The sequence below is a fragment of the Polypterus senegalus genome, chromosome 15 (genome assembly GCF_016835505.1).
Source record: "Polypterus senegalus isolate Bchr_013 chromosome 15, ASM1683550v1, whole genome shotgun sequence".
Taxonomy (NCBI): Eukaryota; Metazoa; Chordata; class Cladistia; order Polypteriformes; family Polypteridae; genus Polypterus; species Polypterus senegalus.
Genome location: NC_053168.1, coordinates 92,428,425 through 92,449,812, shown reverse-complemented (window position 1 = coordinate 92,449,812; position 21,388 = coordinate 92,428,425). Strand labels below are relative to the sequence as shown.

Sequence of the window (21,388 nt, the reverse complement as noted above, 5' to 3'; positions counted from 1 at the left end):
TTTATTTTAAATGGCGTAGAGAGATGTCTTGGCTGACGATATGAGCGCCTTTTGGGGACAGTCGCGGTGGGTCTTGTGTAGACTGGTGAGACGTCCCTGCCATTAACCGGCTGAGATGGCACTGTCGGTCCTCCACTCCTGTGCGTGTCTTCATAATCCCAGGTGGCGACCTCATAATCGTATACGTGCAAAAGAAAGTGCAAAGCGCCTTAATATTAGTTTCCCGCGGTCTATATAAGGGATCCCATGTTTGCACTTGTCTGGGCTATAACTCAGGGGGAGGAGGAAAAAAATTAAAAGTGCTCACTTTGACTTAAGGCAGAAGCGCAGTCAGCGTCTCAAAGGCTGGCTGCTCAAGTTTTGCAGGGCAGGAGATGCCACTTTTTGCAGACACGTTTAAGTGATCAAAAGTCTCCGCCCTCTTTGGAGGTCATTCTCATATTATATATATATATATATATATATATATATATATATATATATATATATATATATATATATATATAAATAACTGATCACCCATTGGCCTCGCTCACTGAGTGCAAGGGAAAAAAATAAAATGTAGTCTATAAGCTATTAAACAGTAAAACATTAACGTTTTAAGAAGTAAAGATACACGGAGCACCAGTGGAGTTGTTTATATGGATCATCTCTTGGTAGTTGATCCCTTTTGAAAGGCACTACACGACAGCTGTGGTATAGAAATTACATTTTCTATGTGAACGTAGTAAGACTAAGAGCAGTTTACGTCTCAAAACGGAGTGGCGCAGGATCGAACTTGTGAGCTTTTGATTCCGAAGCGGGAAGTGATTCTATTGAACCACGGAGGGAGTTATAAGAAATGGCTGTCAATGTTGCATGCTAAGGCGGCTTTTTGTTTCTGCAGTTATATTTTTGAATAAAAGCGCAATTGTTGTGTTATTCTTGTGAAAATGTTTCTTTGCTATTTGGACTTCAGGCTTCATACATTATATAGTTTATGCCTACATTTTGTCATCTACTACTAGAATATAAAAAACGTTTCTGTTTTAACAATGCGTTTACACAGATTACTGTAGAAACGGAACAGACATGAAATGCGTGTGTTCCAAATAACGATCTATTATTTCCACTCTAAAACTCCACTTCACTCAAAGATACTCAATCTAGGCATGAGCTGAGAGAAGTTCGTGCACGTTCTAAATTGGTGGGGGGATGGAATAGTCGGCTGCTCCTAGCTTTTCTTTATCAGCACATTTAGAGAACAAAGGACGCTGGCGGAGAGGTGTGAAGGGATTTAAGAAGCAATTTAAGGTGGGACGGAATTACGAGTTTTTTCGTAGGCTCTGGTAATTCTAGTGTTAACAGAGAAAGGCTTTGGCTGGGGATAAAGGGAAAAAAGGTGTAAAGAAAGGAAACTTGCCTTTTTCTTTAATATAGTGTAGAGAGAGGTCTTCGCTGACGATATGAGCGTCGCGGTGGGTCTCGTGTAGACGGCCCTGCCATTAACTGTCCGGGATGGCACTGTCGGTCCTCCACTCCTGTGCATGTCTTCATAATCCGACCTGACGACCTCATAATCGTATACGTGTAAAAGAAAGTGCGAAGCGCCTTAATATTAGTTTGCCGCGGTCTAGAAATTGGATCCCGTGTTTACATTTGTCTGGGCTATAGCTCATGGGAAGGGTGAAATAAATGAAAAGTGTTTACCTTCACTTAAGGCAGAAGCGCAGTCAGCGTCTCAAAGGCCGGCACAGCTACGCACGCATGTGCTGGCTGCCCGACTTTTGTAGTATTTTTGCAGTGCAGGTGATGCCACTTTTTTCAGACACGTTCACGTGAGCAAAACTCTCCGTGCTCTTTAGAGGTCTTGCTTTCTCTGCGTTCATAGTCAGTTCACGTGAGCCGCTCGGAGTAAATGCATCGAAGCTTCTGAGCTGTGCCTGTGCGATCTCGTGCAATCTCGCGATGTCCACGACGTTATTTAATGTTAGCTAAAACCTGGCACTTAAAAGTTTCTCGCTACAGCAATTTTAACTCCGTTACAAAGTGATCCAAAGTCTCGTTTATACTTCGTGCCTTCTCATTAAACTTGTATCTTGCGAATAAAGTATTCGGCGTTTTTCTTCAGCGCTCTTCCTTCTTTTCTACGTACCGCGGTCACAGTCAGTTCACATGATTACGTGGGAGGCGTGATGATGTCACACGTAGCTCCGCCCCCCAAGGCCATCGGGCTAATGTCCATTACAGTATATGGAGAAAAATAGGTTCCAGTTATGACCATTATGCGTAGAATTTTGAAATGAAACCTGCCCTACTTTTGTAAGTAAGCTGTAAGGAATGAGCCTGCCAAATTTCAGCCTTCTACCTACACGGGAAGTTGGAGAATTAGTGATGAGTGAGTGAGTGAGTCAGTGAGTGAGTGAGTGAGTGAGTGAGTGAGTGAGTCAGTGAGGGCTTTGCCTTTTATTAGTATAGATTATATCACACTTCACCAAGGTGTCTCAAAGTCTGATCAAAGAATTACATTTTGTTTTGTCTTGTGCATATTGGCATATCACCTATATAGCAGACACAATGGAAATGGAAAAAGACTCTGATTAGTGCTGCAGTATTTGAAACCTGAGCACATTCAATTTGTGTGATGTTAGCATGTATTCTGCACACAAAGTAGGCTTCCCTCCTTCTTCCACAAAGATACATACAGAACTTAATAAAAGGGTTATTACTTCCCACATTCTGCACAGCCTTAGTGAAAGAGAAAGGTTCTCATGCATGTGAAGAGCAAGGAATGGGCTGTAATAATTCTACAGGAAAACCTCGGGAGGATTTAGATCTACAACAAGCTTTACATGCTGCAATACAGTCTCTGATGTGTGCATGCCCTACCATCTGAAATAACGTATAAGGGTACCCAAAGTTTGTGACACTCTCTTGGACTACATAATGGGTTCATGAGCCAAGTCTAATACTCTACTGCGAAGGTTAGGAAAAATATAGTAAATACTCTGGAGTAGTAATACAACTGTAGAACATTTTAAAGACTGGGCTTTAGATCCTCTAAATTGTCAGGGGAAGATGTGTCAGTCACTTCCAGAAACTTTTCAGGTGGAAAAATACTTTCAAGCTCTCAATGGGTTCATAACTACAGGATGAAGCAATAGCTTTGTCCTTCCTTTTACCCAATTGATAATGCAATACAAAATTAAAGCAAATAAAGAATAATACCCGATGAGCTGGCCGTGCATCAAGATGCTTTGCATATGTTAAATACATTAAATTCTTGTGTTTATTTAAATGACAAATGGATATTTTGCCCCCTCTAGCCAATATCTCCATTCTTCTAACACCAACTTAATAGACAAAAGCTCACATTTCCCTATGTCGTAATTCTACTCTGCAGAAGACAATTTTTTTTCTTGCACTTTAGTGATTTTATTAAAATCAAATAAGATTCCATACATGCAAGTCAAGTTTAACAAAACTAGGTTCAAAACAAAGCTAGGCCAATAGAGTAAAACTTTAAAAAAATAAGTAAATAGATAAATTAAGTGTATAAAAATAAATAATAAAAAAAGAGGGGAGGGAATCCGCTTCGTCAATTTAAATGCTTATTCTAAAGTGTTATTGATTAGATCCTGCCAGGTTCTGAAAAACTTTTTGTACAGATCCTCTAAGTGAAAATTAGATTTTTTTCCAATTTCAGATCATATACAGTATAACATCAGTTATCCACTGACTTAAAAGAGGTGAGTTAAGATTCTTCCAGTTGAGCGAGTCTACATGCATTTTATGTAGTAAAGACAATTACAGTATTTTTGACCTTCTCCACTTTAAGCCCATCTGTAAGTACACCAAACACAGATGTTAGTGGATTAGGATGGATTGTGACAATTTTATAGAAAAGAAAGCACACGGGTGCACCTGATCTTTATTTGAATACTTTTACGACAGAATGGCTCCTAATCAGGTACTGGATGCAACAACTACCAGGATGAACTGATATGTGAGGTTAAGTTTTTGTTAGATGGGGGCTGTGGTAAATAAAAATTTTATTTTGAGGAAAACGTCTTCTGTTTCACAAGCACAAACACAAGTTCTTGGACTTCTTTGTTAAGGAAGTAATAAGAGAAACAGCAGAACTGAAATTCATTAGAAACTTCCTGTAATAGTTTGCATACTTTCTGATTCGCTATACTGTAATTTAAAATAGCTGATATTTTAGCTTGATCTATTGCCAACCACTTTTTTGTGAATTCATAACCCATAAATTGAACTTCATCCATATGAAATTTACACTTCTCTAACTTCACAAACGAGTGATTAACTCTCAAACATTTCAGCATCTCATGAACATGTTGAATGTCAGTGTCTAAATCTTTAGAAAAATTATGAACTTCATCAATACATACTAATACATAGAGACCAAAAATGTATTAGTATTGGTGGTGTTAAATGCAGTCTTCCATTCCATTTTATAACTTCTGCCTTAAGTGTCAACTGTGACAGATTACTAAGAAGAACCATACTCTACTTGTTCAAGTGCCCTTCATAGTCATCCTTTTAAAGTGGACAGGAGTATATATAGTCAGCCCACTAGACCCCTCTTCATGAGGGGATAAATACATTATGGTCCTCAAGGATTATGCTACATAATATCCAGAGCCTACCCCTTTGACACAAGCCAATTCAAAAAACACCACCGAGGAACTTGGGGGGTATTTTTGTGAGTCTGTATCTCTAAAGAAGTCCTTATAAATCAGGGGATGACTTGGGACGACTTTGGATCAGCCCCCCCCTCTTGCATTATTTGCATACTGGTTTGCTCCCCACGTCTCTACTAGGTTCTTGCTATCTGAATTATTATATGGAAGACAACCCTGAGATATACTGGACATGCTATAATAAGGTTGAGAAAAAGAGACACCAACCTCTAAATTATGTCCCATGAGTGGTGGATGAGAAACCTGTAGGACCTCACTGATTACACAATACATGGTTACTGACCTAGGTGTGGTTGTCAGAGAATGTCCGTATCAACTTCCAGAGGCGAAACGAACAGAGGTGGAACTTGTGATCAAAAGAATGTTTGGCTGTGAGGTTAAGGAGAATTTTAGTCACTGGTCTAGTCTTAATGTTTTGATCTCTAAGTCGAACAGAAGCTGGCGCTTAATGAAGTCCACTCCACATAATTTTTGACTACACTTGACATGATAAAAGGGTATTGGCAAATTCCTTTAACAGTGTCTGTAAAGGAAAGACTGTGTTCAGAATCCCCAGTGGACACCGGCATGTATGAGATGTCCTGCTAACAGTTTGTGAAGACAAACTCTGGATAAACCGTAAAAATCCAATTTAGGCTACATAGATTGGGGGAGGGAAATTTTGTCTACAGTTGAGAACCAAGCAGCAAGCAGAGGCTTTTTTGGGGTTGGCAAGGGCTATGCCCTTGATCAATCTAACGAAAAAGTGTGCTACTAACATGGTGACATGTAATGATAAAATGAAGGCTGAATTCCTTGACCTACGGCAAACCCTCATGTCAGCACTTCTTTTGATGACTCCGAACTTTTCTCTTCCTTTTACTCTTGAGACCAAAGTTTTGGGCAAAGCTGCTGTGCTTAGCCAAATCATTGATGGTGCTGAACACCTTGTTTAGTATGATTATTTGAGACAAAATTATGGAAGATGAGATGAGATGCATTATATCCATTGTGCTGGAGTTTATTTTACTACATAAATAATAAAGTTGTAATGATGCTGTGAAATGGGCTATTTTATTGATATGTGTGTCTTTTTATTCAAAAGTGAAACATCTCAAAGCAGGTGTCAATAAATATAGTAGTAAAGCAAATCTAAATGGAACTTACATACTATTGCATCAGGCCCTAAATTACAGAAAGGTCAACTAATTTTGGTGAGCAAAGAGCAATAGTTAGTCTTAAGTAAGTTATTAAAACTTAATTGATGATTCTGGATAAGGAAGAAATAATGGTTACATGCCTTGCTTTAATTTTACCCTGATTGTTTGATTTACTGCCTTTGTATTATACAATTATTTTAAGAGGCAAAGGTTCTTTCTATTATAAAAACATAAGGTTAGACACAATGTTTCAAATTTTGTTTTACCTTTTACTGATCTATGCTGTTCTCTAACTCTTTATTATTAGGTTATTCCACTTCTAAATTCTCCATGGGTGTCAAACTAAAAATCTATTTGGTACATATCACCCTGCTGTGATAATGCCTATTAAAACTTTGCGAAAAAAACATAATTATTGAATGAGTAATAAACAGCTAAGTAAAATATATCTATAATAAATTATTAAAAACAAGCAAAACATAAAGCAAAAATCTGATTCTTACTAAAGTTTATTTGTTCATAACTGTCCTTATAAATACCATTTCATGCTTTCCAAAATACATATTGTACTCATGTTATAAAATGACACAACTTGAATATATGGTGAGCATTTAATTAAGAGTATAATTTAGACATATGCTACTAACTTTTATAAAAAAAGAAATCAGTAATACTAATTAAAATTAGTTATAATTTACATTACCCAACCATTTAGAAAATCCATCTGATACATGCCTGTTTTCGTATTTCCTCCCTTGTACTGAATACGCTGAATGGCTTCCAGAAGAGCTTCCTTGTCACTGTAAGTGTTAAGCTTGAACTCTGTTCTAGCATCATCACTGTACTGTGCAATAGCAACCTGGCATTAAAAAATGAAGTGCATAAAAATAGTTAATTATAAATATGACATTATCAAGATTCATAAAATGAAGTTATGCTATCTTCCTATTTCTGTCATTAACAACTTCAGAGGGCCTTTGTTATTCTGTTACTTTGTCCTGTTTTCTCAGCTTGCTTATTCTATTAGACACAAACACAAATTCTGAATTTGATGCTAAACGGTTACAGTACATACTCATGCATTCACTCTTACTGGACTAAAGACTATCTCATGAAGTACAATGGAAGATGGAGTTCACATAACTCACTCAGACAAGGCACAAATGTGGAACTCCAGAGACAAATTTGGATGGGATTTAAATGCTGATCCAAAGGATGGAGGCAGCACCAATCACTACAGTGGCTCACGCAGTAAACCAAGAAACACAGTTTGCAATTTTACTTCCTCTTCTGTCAACTGGCCATATTTCAACAATTAATTAATAAACAAATAATGATGGTTTTGAGTTTTGTTAATCAGTTTCTACTTTGTTTTCTGTATGCTCTAAAAAATCTTTGTCTTTATGTGTTCTAATTATGTATTTAGTAATTTAGAAATCTATACTTGTATTTTACTTGAGTATTTGTTACAGCACTTAACAGTTTTAGTCTTTGTATCTGCACACTGCCAAAAACCTGAGAACTGTATAATATATTAGTCACTTGACCCTAGTGTTTCAATCTCCTCTACACCTTTAATTCAATCCTGATTATTATAAATACTAAATCTAGACAAGCATCCCAACATGCTGATGCTTTAATATACAGTGTGAAAAATAGCCACAGATGACATCTAAAAACGCTTGCTCTTGAGCACCTCTATTTGCAAGGCTAACTCACTAAATATTTGGGTAATTAAAGATTCCAATGACTATACAACTTTAGTATTTCCTTCAAACCTTGCCTTTATTAAAACACATTCAAAGATTCACTATAAACATTCTTGAAAAACTATATGTAAAAAACATCACCATATTACAATTAATTTTACCTCTCTTCTTCCTTTTTTCTATTCTCACCTGGGTTCCTTCAGGACCAATCTGATCCAAAGCTCCACTGGTGCTATACAGGAAGCGAATGATTTTATGGAAGTTATCATCACCAATACTCCATGAACCATCAACCAGAAACACCAAATCAGCTTTGGCAGCTTTGCAAACTTAATGAAATGAAAAATAATTTTAATGTAAGTTTTGTATTTCTGGATGACTTTTTTACAGGTTGAACAAATCTTCTAATATTTAGGTCTTATAAATTGCATGCAATGCAATAAAACAATTTAAATCAAAACTGTTATATTTCCATGGCTCTGCTTTTGTGCATTTAACACCTTACAATATTTTCAGAATGAATTTATCTTAGTTATCTCTGTCTAAAAGCAGGCCATGTCAGTCCATTCAAGCTTTGGAAAAACATTTCTTCATATAGACAATCTTTTGTGGAAAAATTAGTGATTTTTAAAGATTTAACACATAATTCAGCATTTTCTTACTTTCTCTGGCAGCAGGTATAGTGGGAATTGCTGTTGTGGTTGATGGCACAGTAGGAGGCTGTGTTGGGATGGGAACTAAAAATATATAAGGAAAGGAAAAAATAAAACTGTTTTGCTTTAAAAAAATACTTTAATAGAGAAAGTATCTTTCAAATCATGAATATTAAGTTTGTAAGAAGCTTAAGGCAGGTGCCAAGATACTGAAAGTGAAAAACATTTGATTGTCCTTTTAGAGCACCATTACACTGCATTAAAGAATGTGGAAATCATATTTAAAAAATGTTGTGAATCTGAGATTGACAAAGGGACTGGTCTAGAGTCAGCAATTCTGCAGGCAGCATAGAGTTTTTACTTGTGCCAGTGACATACGTTTTCAGAAAATCAAAGTTAGGATGATTCACTTCTCCATCCTCATGGTCAAGAAGTATGCATAATGACTAATAATTAATAGCTTAATTAGCTGAATTAAAGTACTGTAAGTACAGTATATTTAGTTAATTGAGTCAATAATTTATTAAAATTTTAAAGTAATACTTTAATAACTAAAAATTGAACTGAATGACCAATAGTAACAACTTACAAAAAAACTCACATAAATTAGGCATCTTTGTGAAGTTGCAGTGCTTGCTCTGTTCAAATGATGTAGTACTTGGTAATTATATGAAATAACAAAACAAATTGGCTATTCTGTAGACTGATTGGTAACTGATGTGGTCTGGGCATGCTATCTTTACAAAATGAGTTTCACTCCAACAGTGACTAAAATCATAGTAAGAAAGTTGCTTGGCAATAATGAATATAAAACTATAGTATGATAAAATATCTAAAATGGATATTTTTCTTTATCCTCGTAAATGGATACTTGAAATTATATCCAGAGACAACACTTGGGAGAAGGGTTAAAAATATGGCCACAGAAAACAAATGCTTTTCATACGTGTTCTGTCCATGATGATGACAGCTGGCCCTTCCATGTCTTGAATTTGAGAGTAAAGACTTATTTTGTATGCAGTATTGGGCAGCAGTTCATAAAAACAATGTCTTGATGTTCCACCTCCAAGAGTATTTTCCTGTATTTGACCATCTGAAATGAAAATAAATTGGCACATGAATATCAATTGTAAAAACTGACTGACATCAAAAATTCTATGTGGACACCAAGGATGAGCAATGAAATTCCTTGGTACCCATGATGTTTGAGGGAAGTATCCTAATTTTGGCAGAAGAAAGGCGACCTATCGAATATTTTGGATGTCTGGCCCTGTAACAGAAATGTGGAAATCTGGGGCTGGAGAAACGCAAATGAAACTACTCCAGGGTAAGCAAGGGACAGACAATTATTCCCAGTTGGGATTCTAGTGCCAATTCCCAGAATTCCAGTAAGACTAGTGTAAACAAAAAGGTTGAAGCCTCACTTCGGAATTTACTTTTATAAGGCCAAAGACACCATATCACTAACAAGCCTAGTGATTTTCCACTGGCCAGGGCAGTGCTATATGCAAAAACACTGAAATATCCAAACCAAACTGAAAAGCAGAAAAACAAAGTGGAACACACACAAAAATCAATAAACAGAGGGACAAAAAACAAGCCAAGAACAATAAAAAAGAAACAAAAAAAAATCTAACTATTCAATTTTAAAAAAATGGAGGCAGTATTGGGTAAGAAACGGCTCTGGAAAGAGTCCATTACAAGGTCCACTCATGCACCTAGAAGGAAAACCAATGCAGCTACAAGGCACAGAAAATCAAATAAGAAATACATTAACAAACCAAAAAATGCAAGAATATACAGAAAACAAATGATAAACAATAGGTGCAAAAAATATACATGCTAACAAAAAGTGCAGTACACATAAAATGAAATACACACAAACAAATAAGATGCAAACAAGCAAAAAGATGCAGCATGAAAAGAAACTGAAAGGCACAAATACAATAGAGATAACACAAAATAATTTCACAACACAAATTCAAAAAGAAAAAGCACTTTAACAAAAATAACAAAGAAAGGGTGTTATGATAAATCTACAAAAACATTAGCAACACAGTAAGCAAAACAGAACACAAAATTAAAGCAACCATAAACAAATTTTAGTAAAAGTTTGTACTTTTCCACATTATAATGATGCTCAACAGCATATTTTACACCATCAATGTTTTACACCTGTAAACTCCTCAATTCAATTCTGAAAATGTAAGTGAAATAAAACAAAGAATGAACCCACTCTGATAAATTTCTACTGAAGGTTATATTCCCATAAATACACACACACTCAGTCCATTGGCACCATGCCACTGTAAAGAAATTATTTAATGGCACTTACATATTGTGGAAGAAAAACCCAGCCACAGGGGAGGCACAAACCAGTGTGTTTCTTCGTGCCGGGACCCAAGCCCGGATAAATGGGGAGGGTTACAACAGGAAGGGCATCCAGTGTACAATGTTGCCAAATCAATATGCGGACAACAATACAAACTTCCATACCGGATCAGCCAAGCCCCAGGTTAACAATGACCGACACCAGTACTGTTAGCCAACAGGGTGCTGGCGGAAATTGGGCTACTGTTAGCCGAAGGAGGAGAAGAAGAGGGGGGAGAAGTGTCCGGAGGCAGGAGGAGAGGAGGAAAGTAAAGAGAGTGGAACTGAGGGTAGGAACTTTGAATGTTGGCAGTTTGACTGGTAAGGGGAGAGAGTTAGCAGATATGATGGAGAGAAGGAAGGTGGATATATTGTGCGTGCAAGAGACTAAATGGAAGGGGAGTGAGGCCAGGTGGATAGAAGGTGGATTCAAACTGTTCTATCATGGTGTGGATGGGAGGAGAAATGGGGATGGGGTTATTCTGAAGGAACAGTATGTCAAGAGTGTTTTGGAGGTGAAAAGAGTGTCAGGCAGAGTAATGATTATAAAGCTGGAAATTGGAGGTGTGATGTTGAATGTTGTTAGTGCATATGCGCCGTAAGTTGGGTGTGCGATGGAGGAGAAAGAAGATTTTGGAGTGAGTTGGATAAAGTGATGAACAGTGTACCCAAGGGACAGAAAGTGGTGATTGAAGCGGATTTCAGTGGGCATGTTGGTGAAGGGAACAGTGGAGACAGGAAAGTGATGGGTAGGTATGGTGTCAAGGAGAGGAATGAAGTGGATTTTGCCAAAAAGGATGGACATGGTTGTGGTGAATACGTATTTTAAGAAAAGGGAGTAACATAGGGTTATGTACAAGAGTGGAGGAAGATGCACACAGGTAGATTACATCCTATGCAGAAGAGTTTATCTGATAGAGATTGAAGACTGCAAAGTGTTGGCAGGGGAAAGTGTAGTTAAGCAGCATAGAATGGTGGTCTGTAGGATGACATTGGAGATCAAGAAGAGGAAGAGAGTGAGGGCAGAGCCAAGGATCAAATGTGGAATTTGAAAAAGGAAGACTGCATGGTTGAGTTTAGGGAGAAGGTGAGACAGGCACTGGGTGGCAGTGAAGAGTTACCAGACAGCTGGGAAACTACAGCAGATGTAGTAAGGGTGACAGCAAGAAGGGTACTTGGCATGACATCTGCAAAGAGGAAGGAGGAAAAGGAAACCTGGTGGTGGAATGAGGAAATACAGGAGAGTATACAGAGGAATATGATGGCAAAGAAGAAGTTGGATAGTCGGAGAGATGCAGAAAGTAGACAAGAGTACAAGGAGATAAGGCGCAAGGTGAAGAGAGAGGTGGCGAAGGCTAAAGAAAAGGCATATGATCAGTTGTTTGAGAGGTTGGACACTATAGAGGGAGAAAAGGACCTCTACCGATTAGCTAGACAGAGGGACCGAGCTGGGAAAGATGTGCAGCAGGTTAGGGTGATAAAGGATAAAGATGGAAACATACTCACAAGCGAGGAGAGTGTGTTGAGCACATGGAAAGAGTACTTTGAGGGGCTGATGAATGAAGAGAACGAGAGAGAGAAGAGGTTGGATGATTTGGAGATAGTGAATCAGGAAGTGTAACGGATTAGCAAGGTAGAAGTAAGGACAGCTATGAAGAGAATGAAAAATGGAAAGGCCGTTGGTCCAGATGAGATATCTGTGGAAGCATGGAGGTGTCTAGGAGAGGTGGCAGTGGAGTTTTTAAACCAGATTGTTTAATGGAATCTTGGAAAGTGAGAAGATGCCTGAGGAGTGGAAAAGAAGTGTACTGGTGCCGATATTTAGGAATAAGGGAGATGTGCAGGACTGTAGAAACTACAGGTGGATAAAACTGATGAGCCACAGCATGAAGTTTTGGGAAAGAGTAGTGGAAGCTAGGTTAAGAATTGAGGTGATGATTAGTGAGCAGCAGTATGGTTTCATGCCAAGAAAGAGCATCACGGATGCAATGTTTGCTCTGAGGATGTTGATGGAGAAGTTTAGAGAAGACCAGAATGAGTTGCATTGCATCTTTGTGGACCTGGAGAAAGTATATGACAGGGTGCCTCGAGAAGAGCTGTGGTATTGTATGAGGAAGTCGGGAGTGGCAGAGAAGTACATAAGAGTTGTACAGGATATGTACAAGGGAAGTGTGACAGTGGGAGTGATGGATGCATTCAAGTTACAGGTGGGATTACATCAGGGATCGGCTCTAAGCCCTTTCTTATTTTCAATGGTGATGGACAGGTTGAGAGATGAGTTTAGAGAGGAGTTCCTGTGGACTATGATGTTTGCTGATGACATTGTGATCTATAGCAATAGTAGGGAGCAGGTTGAGGAGACCCTGGAAAGGTGGAGATATGCTCTAGAGAGGAGAGGAATGAAGGTCAGTAGGAACAAGACAGAATTCATGTGTATAAATGAGAGGGAGGTCAGTGGAATGGTGAGGATGCAGGGAGTAGAGTTGGCGAAGGTGGATGAGTTTAAATACTTGGGATAAACAGTACAGACTAATGGGGATTGTGGAAGAGAGGTGAAGAAGAGATTGCAGGCAGGGTGGAATGGGTGGAGAAGAGTGTCAGGAGTAATCTGTGACAGACGGGTATCAACAAGAATGAAAGGGAAGGTCTACAGGACGGTAGTGAGACCAGCTATGTTATATGGGTTGGAGACGGTGGCACTGACCAAAAAGCAGGAGACAGAGCTGGAGGTGGCAGAGTTAAAGATGCTAAGATTTGCACTGGGTGTGACGAGGATGGATAGGATTAGAAATGAGTACATTAGAGGGTCAACTCAAGTTGGACGGTTGGGAGACAAAGTCTGAAAGGCAAGATTGCGTTGGTTTGGACATGTGCAGAGGAGAGATGCTGGGTATATTGGGAGAAGGATGCTAAGGATAGAGCTGCCAGGGAAGAGGAAAAGAGGAAGGCCTCTTGCAGGTGATAGGTGTAACAGAACAAGACGCAGAGGACAGAAAGATATGAAAGAAGATGATCCGCTGTCACAACCCCTAACGGGAGCAGCCAGAAGAAGAAGAAGACATATTGTAGAAGAAAACCTCTGTGAACTTGCAATGATTTTTTTTTTAAATTGTTAACAATGCTTTTCAATAGAGTTCATTTTTTTTCAAAATCCTTAACACAGTTAACAAAATAGTCCTTTATGTGAAACAAACCATAAGTTACTTTTTAATTTCTTAGAAACAAAATACATTTGGTAAAAATAGTTTTCACAATCCTTCAGTTGACTTCGTCAGCTACACTAACAGCAAAACTGTGTATTTTGACAATCCTATTTGTAAATGCTTGTACTGTATACTCTTTTACAAAACTGAAAACAAACTTTCAAAACCTAACATATGCAGTAAACTTCAACAGAATAAAAAGTTGCTAAGCTGCACATTTGAACAGTTTCAATGTCCACAGTAAAGTTCTGAAAAAATGTTAAAACATTTTTCAATTCCATGACCATCTATAAAAAGAAAACGTCTTTGGAATAATTTTGCTAAATATAGACCCAACAAAAAATATGTACAATGGTAACAGATAAATTGCTGTAAAATAGAGAGGAATAAGACAACCAGTCATTGTGTCAGATGAGATAACCACTACTATAAAAGACCATGTGATAAATGATGGTCTGTAGCTGAAAGGGAATGGTCTAAGAGTTCGGCAAAATTTCAGCCATTCAACTGCCCCATCTATATTAAAAACTTTCCAGCAAATCAACAGGTAAATTACACTAAAAATATACAATAAATATTAACCTCTAGAACAGCTGCTAATGTGTATTCATATTTGTTCTACAAAACCCAATAACTGCCACCCTCACTGGAAGAGGAAATACAGTATATTCAATGCTGAGTAGCGCCATTGTAGACGAGAGGCATCAAACTAAGCAATTTAGACCAGAGTACTGACAGACAATGTTGGTTTTCAAAATGTGCAAAGTGTCAAACTTACAATGATAGCTTGGCATCTGATGAAACATCACATCACCATGAAGCACTTACAAGGTGTTCATTTGAGGATACCATCATTTTTCATTTTTATTGCTTAACCCAGGATTATGAAATACAGGTGCATCTGCACATACTGGCTGTTTTTTTGAACTGTAGTTTAGAACTGATCCTATGGATGGTAACTCCCCAAAAGAAAACATTTATTATACACAGACCAATTATCTGGCATACTGCATAAAAACTGGACATTCTCAAATATTTTAACTTCATGTTCAAATTTATTATAGGTGCCATAAAGATACTTGACAAATGTTTTTTTCTGTTTGAGGCAAGGTGTGATCCCAGACTAGATGTGTGTTGCAAGTCCTCCACAATATAGGAAGCAATATGGTTTTGTAGTAGAGAAGGTGTACATGCTTGGATCGAAAAGTGTGGACTACAAGTAGATTGTTAAAAGAGTAATATTACTTTTCAGGTGAAGGTAAATGTCCTACTAGGACGTATTTTTCAAAATGACTGTGTTATAATACTCTTGACACAAAAAAGTAATATTATTACGTAACATGTCATATTAGTAATGGGTTATTGCCACCTCTAGTTATCAAACTTCAGTATTTCTCCGTGTCATGTATCAGTAGTCACTCATCATGCATAACTAATCACTATTCAGTAGTCACTCACCACTCAACACTACACTCACCATTTTTCACTATTCAACACTACTCGTTCATCATTCTTCACTAATCACTTATCTTTCATCATGCATCACTCCTCAGTTTTCGCACATCAGGTATCACTCATCATTAGTCATTTCTTGCTCCTCATGCATCACTCATCACTTTTCATATTCTGTCTTTTAAACAGAGCCAATCATTGGTGTGAGTGATGGCAAAGGACATACAGTGTGTAGATTAATCACTTATAAATGCAACCCATGGGTTTACTGCATTATTAATACTACTAGGGTGTTGTATCGCGTTAGCCATTATGGATGAAATTTAAAAAAATTACACCTTTTGTTGGCTAACTAGAAAGATTACATTATGCAAGCTAACATATTGTAATCTTTTTAGTTAGCCAATAAAAGGTGGAATTTTGCTTAACTTGAAATATTAATCAAATACTTTCTCTTTGTTGCCATTGCTATACCTGCATGACATGGATGATAGGAAACACAGTCATTGACAATAAAATTTTGATGTATTTATGAATTTGCAAAAGCAGAGACAGTTGGCAAGTGTAAATATCCTTTCTTTCTGGAACATAAGGAAAACAATCTCATACATACATGAAACTACTGTATCTCATATACACAAGATGATTTCTACTGCATATGAGCCACTAAGTCATAATTAGGAGATATTATCTTGTATGTATGATTTATTATCTTATACAAATGAGAGAAAATGACATTAAATAGTAATTAAATTGAATTCAGATTTAGTTAATTACGCAAGGGTTATGACACTTTGTGTCTTCATCATTTCTGTCCTAAGCCATTCAATTACGAAATTGTTCAGATCTGTATGATTGCTCATGTTTGTTATACATATTAAGTCAATGAAAACTGCACACAATGTCACAGGTCTCTTCATGTGTTAAAGAAGCATTTTGTAATGTCATTCATTACTCAAACAGTTATTTTATTTGCTTGCACAATATAGTTCGACATGGGGGATAGCAGCAGGTCAGCCCTGGATAGGAAGCTAGACGAATCCTACACATACGCAAACATACACAAGGGATCAGTTTGAATTCACCAGTCAAGTTAAGGGCATCTACTGTAACAGGATAAGAATCAAAGAAAGCCCACAGAGAGAAGATGGAAACTGTACACACAGAGTGCATGTGAAAGTCAAGATTAGAATCCTGGAATCTGGAGAAATGAGGCAGCAAGCTGTGCTGGCAGCTCTAAATTGGTTCAGTATGTGTTTGGAAAGAAATGGTCTTTCACTCTGCCCAGGCTGGGTCCTATGCTTCTCTTAATACTGCTAAGAAAGACCATCCCCCCCTTTACATTGGCATAAATGGTTTTAGAACATTGACAAATATCCCAAATCATTATGTTCATGACATCTGCAGTATAAAGAATTGGTTTTTATGGGGGTTTTGGGGTGTGATGTGTTGTTTTTTATGGTCTCATATATTTTGGGACTTGAAAAAATTGATTACTGCAAGGGTTACAAAGGCTATTCTGTGAAATAGCACTTGTGAAGAGATGCAACATCCACCCTCTTCTGCACATTTGCCCCCATGTAACTACCACTTGTACGCCAATCTAAGGAGCCATGAGACTGGCTATGTCCATGATAAACACATAGTATAGTGGAGCAAATTCTATTTGGTTAACATAACAATCATGATCACATAAGTCACTTAGTCAATTGTGAGTTTAACTGTGAAAACCAGGGAATAAAAACCTTCTGAACCCAACTGCTGCATTTTAAGATCACAGAAAGTTAGAAACCATAACAACAGTACTGTATGGGGCATTAGACAGCAATCTACACTGGATAAGATCCCAGTTCCATCACTAAGCACACAGACACTCAGCCTACAAACAAAAAAGCCATTTATGTACAGTATGTCTTTGAAAAACAGCAAAAAGCTAGATTGAGAGAATGTGCTAAACCACATAGGCTGTGACCAGGCTGAGATTCAAACTCAGGTCATTAAAGCTTTGAGATGTGTGCTACCTTGATGTCCTTAATGTTTTATCTACACCAAGATACATCTCTTATAAAAGCTTGGTGCACTCTTATTCATTCTTGTGCCACACAATGTAACCTGAATTACTTTCAGTAATTCAAGATAACCATGTGCCAGAATGCTGATTAAGTCAATTTCCAGAACATCGGGTGTTATGCAACATCACAACAGTAATTTGGGAAAATTGGAGAGACAGTTTTTTAATATTTATAATACCCATTGTGGAACAGACCAACCACCCTGATGTGGTGTAACAAAATATGTTTTACACCAGGCTCACATAAATCATTGTGTTTGTCTGCTCCACTGACTCCAAACATTGTTACAGATTGAGATATGCTGTTAACATTTTTTCTTGTTCTAAAAAAAAAAAAAATCCTGTTTCTTTGTGGAGGATCTTTGAAAGTTTTAACCTAACGTAATATGAATACATATGTTCTGTACAGGGGTGCGGAAATCCAACGCCCAACTCGACCGTCGGACAAGCGTGTTTTTTTGGTTTCAGTTGTCCGCGGACAAGTGCAATTTTCTGGAGAAAAAAGAATTATATGTGCTGTGCAGGGCACATTTTTACCACTACTTTCAAATTTTAACCATTTGGGTACGTACTTCGTGCGTAAACAGTCTACTTAGGCATGTTCTTCATGTCTCAAATTGGTCTTCAATATTGTTTACAAAATGACAGCTGATTTTTCAAAGGGGAATCACTCTTGTGGTCTTACATAAATATTTTACCCTACTATTTACACGCTTGGAGATGCGGTCATTTTTTTCATGCCGACATTACGATGTAATTTGATTTTTCATTACAATCGATATCTTTTATATATTATTGATAAAATTCATTGTTTCTACATAAAAATGCGGTCATTTCACTTACATTGCAAATGTTTTCACCACATAACAAAGCTTGTTAGGCAGTAAATCGTTCCTGAAATTTGTGATTTCACGTAGGTTGAGATATATTGAGGAGTTAAGAAATTTATTGCGTGACAACATCAATTTTGATGAGCTGTCTATAGATCGTTTTTGATTAGAGAATTTTTCATATGAAACAAGTTGGTTTTGCGCTGTCAGTTTATTAAAAATAAAGAAGAAAACATTCTAGCGGTTTCCAAATGTTATGAAATATCTATAAAAATCTTCACTTAGACGCGATTATTTTTTCCCGACAACATCAGTAATATTTATTTCTTTGGAAATGTATCATCTTGCAGAATTTTGAATACGTCATTAGGAATTACCTACGTAACCCATAATGCACTGCGGTGAGCACGTTGTTCTCGCTATATGCGTGTTGCTGAAACTGAAACAAGTAGCATCGCAGCTGAGAAATGGATCATTTCTTGATTAAAACTGGCACAACAGGCCCTGAAAAACCTACAGAAGCGTATTAAGGCCATGGTGAAAAAAATACGGACACAGTGAAGAAAAAAAAATGTAAATATCGAGATTAAAGTCGACCTGTTGACTTTATTCTCGTAGTTTATTTTGTCAGTAGAATTTCGTAAACTAAACTTCATCTTAAAATGAATGTTTAATTTACTAGATTTTCTCAAACCCCATCATAAATAAAATGCTTTATATTAAGTGTTCCCTGACCCAGTTGTTAATCTCTGCGTGCTTCTTAAACTGACTTCCTCTTGCACTGAGGAAGCGCCGGCAGCGATCGCCGCACATTGACTTAATGATATTCCTGCTCAATGAACATTTAGAATACTAAGATAAATACTTGATATCATTTTCACGATGAAATGCATTAAAGCATGTATTAAACATGGGTGGCTGGGGGCACGGTGGCGTGGCTGTAGTGCTGCTTCCTTGCATTAAGGGGTCCTCAGGTCTACGTTCAGTGTTGAGAACTTTATGGCAGGTGTGACGAGGCTCCAAAAAACTGCATATTTGAATGGGTATAGCACAGGTTTAACTGAAATATTGTGTAAATGTTGGGTTCGTGATCTGGAGGTCGGAGACACGAACGCATAATTCAATGGATGTTTTTCTGAGCAGGCTTTCTTTATTGCATGTTTGCTGTGTCTATCTTACGTACTAAACCCCCAGTTTCTATCCTTCCTTTGTCTTTCTCCATATAACCAATCACCACACGATAAACGTCTTTGTGAAATTAAAACTAGTTATAAACCTAGACCTCAGAGTTTTCAGAACTTTAAAACAAATCTTCGTAACACATGTTTAATTATGCCATCCATTCAGAGGTCTAAGCTTATATCTAGTTTTAATTTACGCAGGTAATTCCTAATGACGTATTCGAAATTCCGCAAGATGATACATTTCCAAAAGAAATAAATATTACGGATGTTGTCGGGAAAAAATAATCACGTCTAAGTGAAGATTTTTATAGATATTTCATAACATTTGGAAACCGTTAGAATGTTTTCTTTATTTTTAATTAAACTGCCAGCGCGAAACCAACTTGTTTTATATGAAAAATTCTTTAATCAAAAACGATCTATAGACAACTCATCAAAATTGATGTCACGCAATAAATTTCTTAACTCCTCAATATATCACAAACCTACGCGAAATCGCAAATTTCAGGAAAGATTAATTGCCTAACAAGCTTTGTTATGTGGTGAAAACATTTGCATTGTAAGTGAAATGACAGCATTTTTATGTAGAAACAATGAATTTTATCAATAATATATAAAAGATATAGATTATAATGAAAAATCATCAAATTACATCGTAATGTCGGCATGAAAAAAATGACTGCATTTCCAAGCGTGTAAATAGTAGGGTAAAATATTTATGTAAGAGTGATTCCCCTTTGAAAAATCAGCCGTCATTTTGTAAACACTATTGAAGACCAATTTGAGACATGAAGAACATGCCTAAGTAGACTGTTTATACATACATACCCAAATGTTTAAAATTTGAAAGTAGTGGTAAAAATGTGCCCTGCACAGCATATATAATTATTTTTTCTCCAGAAAATTGCACTTGTCCATGGACAACTGAAACCAGAAAAACACGCTTGTCCGACGGTCAATTTACCCGTGTCGGACGAGTCGGGCGTTGGATTTCCGCACCTCTGCTTTTGTTATTTAATTACGGGCAAGTGAATTTAACTGGCGGAAAAGTGGATTTTCTAAGTTTACTTGTCCATGGACAAGTAGAAACAAATTTGATTTCCACACCCCTGACATTAATAATTTAGTTATGAACCAGTACAAATACTTTTATCATTTAATTTCAAGTGCATCGTGTCACCATTTTGTAGCTTAAATATTCAATCCATATGTTGCAAGGATGCACTACACAGTTGCTCGGGGCTCCCTCCTAGAAAATACTATTCATCACACCAAAGCCTATTACAATTATTACATAACAGTCTAACTGCACTTCTTTTATATGATCACGACTATTTTGTATAATTGTTTGAAATTATGATTTTACATTTTAATGTTACAAGCCACTTTACAGTCTCTTTTGAACAAGTGAGAGAGACAGAGCAAGTGATCACATAAGCAAAGGGCAAAAATGGGAGAAAGAGAATGGCTTCATGCAAACAGAAGAATGTATGCTGCAAATGTGAAAACACAGTTCCCAAAGTTTAAAAACATCAATTGGCCATACCTGCATATTATGCCAAAAAATGTCTTCAAATATATTTCAGCCATGATCTTTTCTGGTGCAAAAATTAGCTACAAAGCTGCCTGTCTTACTAACTATAATGGAAGTTAAAAACTTCAGCCCCTTGAGTTGGCGGCTCCCATTAAACAAATCAATGATCTTGGTTGATCCTTCAACCAATGAAGTGTTCCTGGATCCACAGTGACATTACTAGCATGTGCTGTATTTACTTGCTATTGGGACATTGCTGAAATTTTCAGGGCCAAATCTAGACTCTGGATCATTTGGAAATTTTGTTTATCTGGTGATCAGACCATGTGATATTCCTAGCTGCTAGAGGTTAACATAAGGAGTAGCCTGTGCGTGGAGAACACCTGGGCAGATAACAAGAGATGTATGTAGGAGCAGAAGTATTGCATGTGTGCAGTGGCAGAGAAGGCATGAGTCAAGAACTCTAAAGATACTCATATGGGAGAAAAGATTGCAACAGATTGGCTAAAGGATAGTATATAGCCTGTGATCATCCAAAAT

The 21,388-nt window shown here is 37.2% G+C and overlaps 1 protein-coding gene across 3 annotated transcripts in view; it reads right to left on the bottom strand.

The window, feature by feature from the left end:
- Nucleotides 1–21,388, bottom strand: part of col14a1a (collagen, type XIV, alpha 1a) — a 501,463-nt gene that overhangs the window by 204,396 nt on the left and 275,679 nt on the right. For all 3 annotated transcript variants that reach the window (XM_039736768.1, XM_039736767.1, XM_039736766.1), the window contains exons 21-24: nucleotides 9,151–9,297; nucleotides 8,214–8,288; nucleotides 7,741–7,880; nucleotides 6,578–6,701 (exon numbers count right to left, since the gene is read on the bottom strand). In XM_039736768.1, coding sequence (XP_039592702.1) covers nucleotides 6,578–6,701; nucleotides 7,741–7,880; nucleotides 8,214–8,288; nucleotides 9,151–9,297 — 486 coding nt within the window. The remainder of the gene's footprint in view (nucleotides 1–6,577; nucleotides 6,702–7,740; nucleotides 7,881–8,213; nucleotides 8,289–9,150; nucleotides 9,298–21,388) is intronic.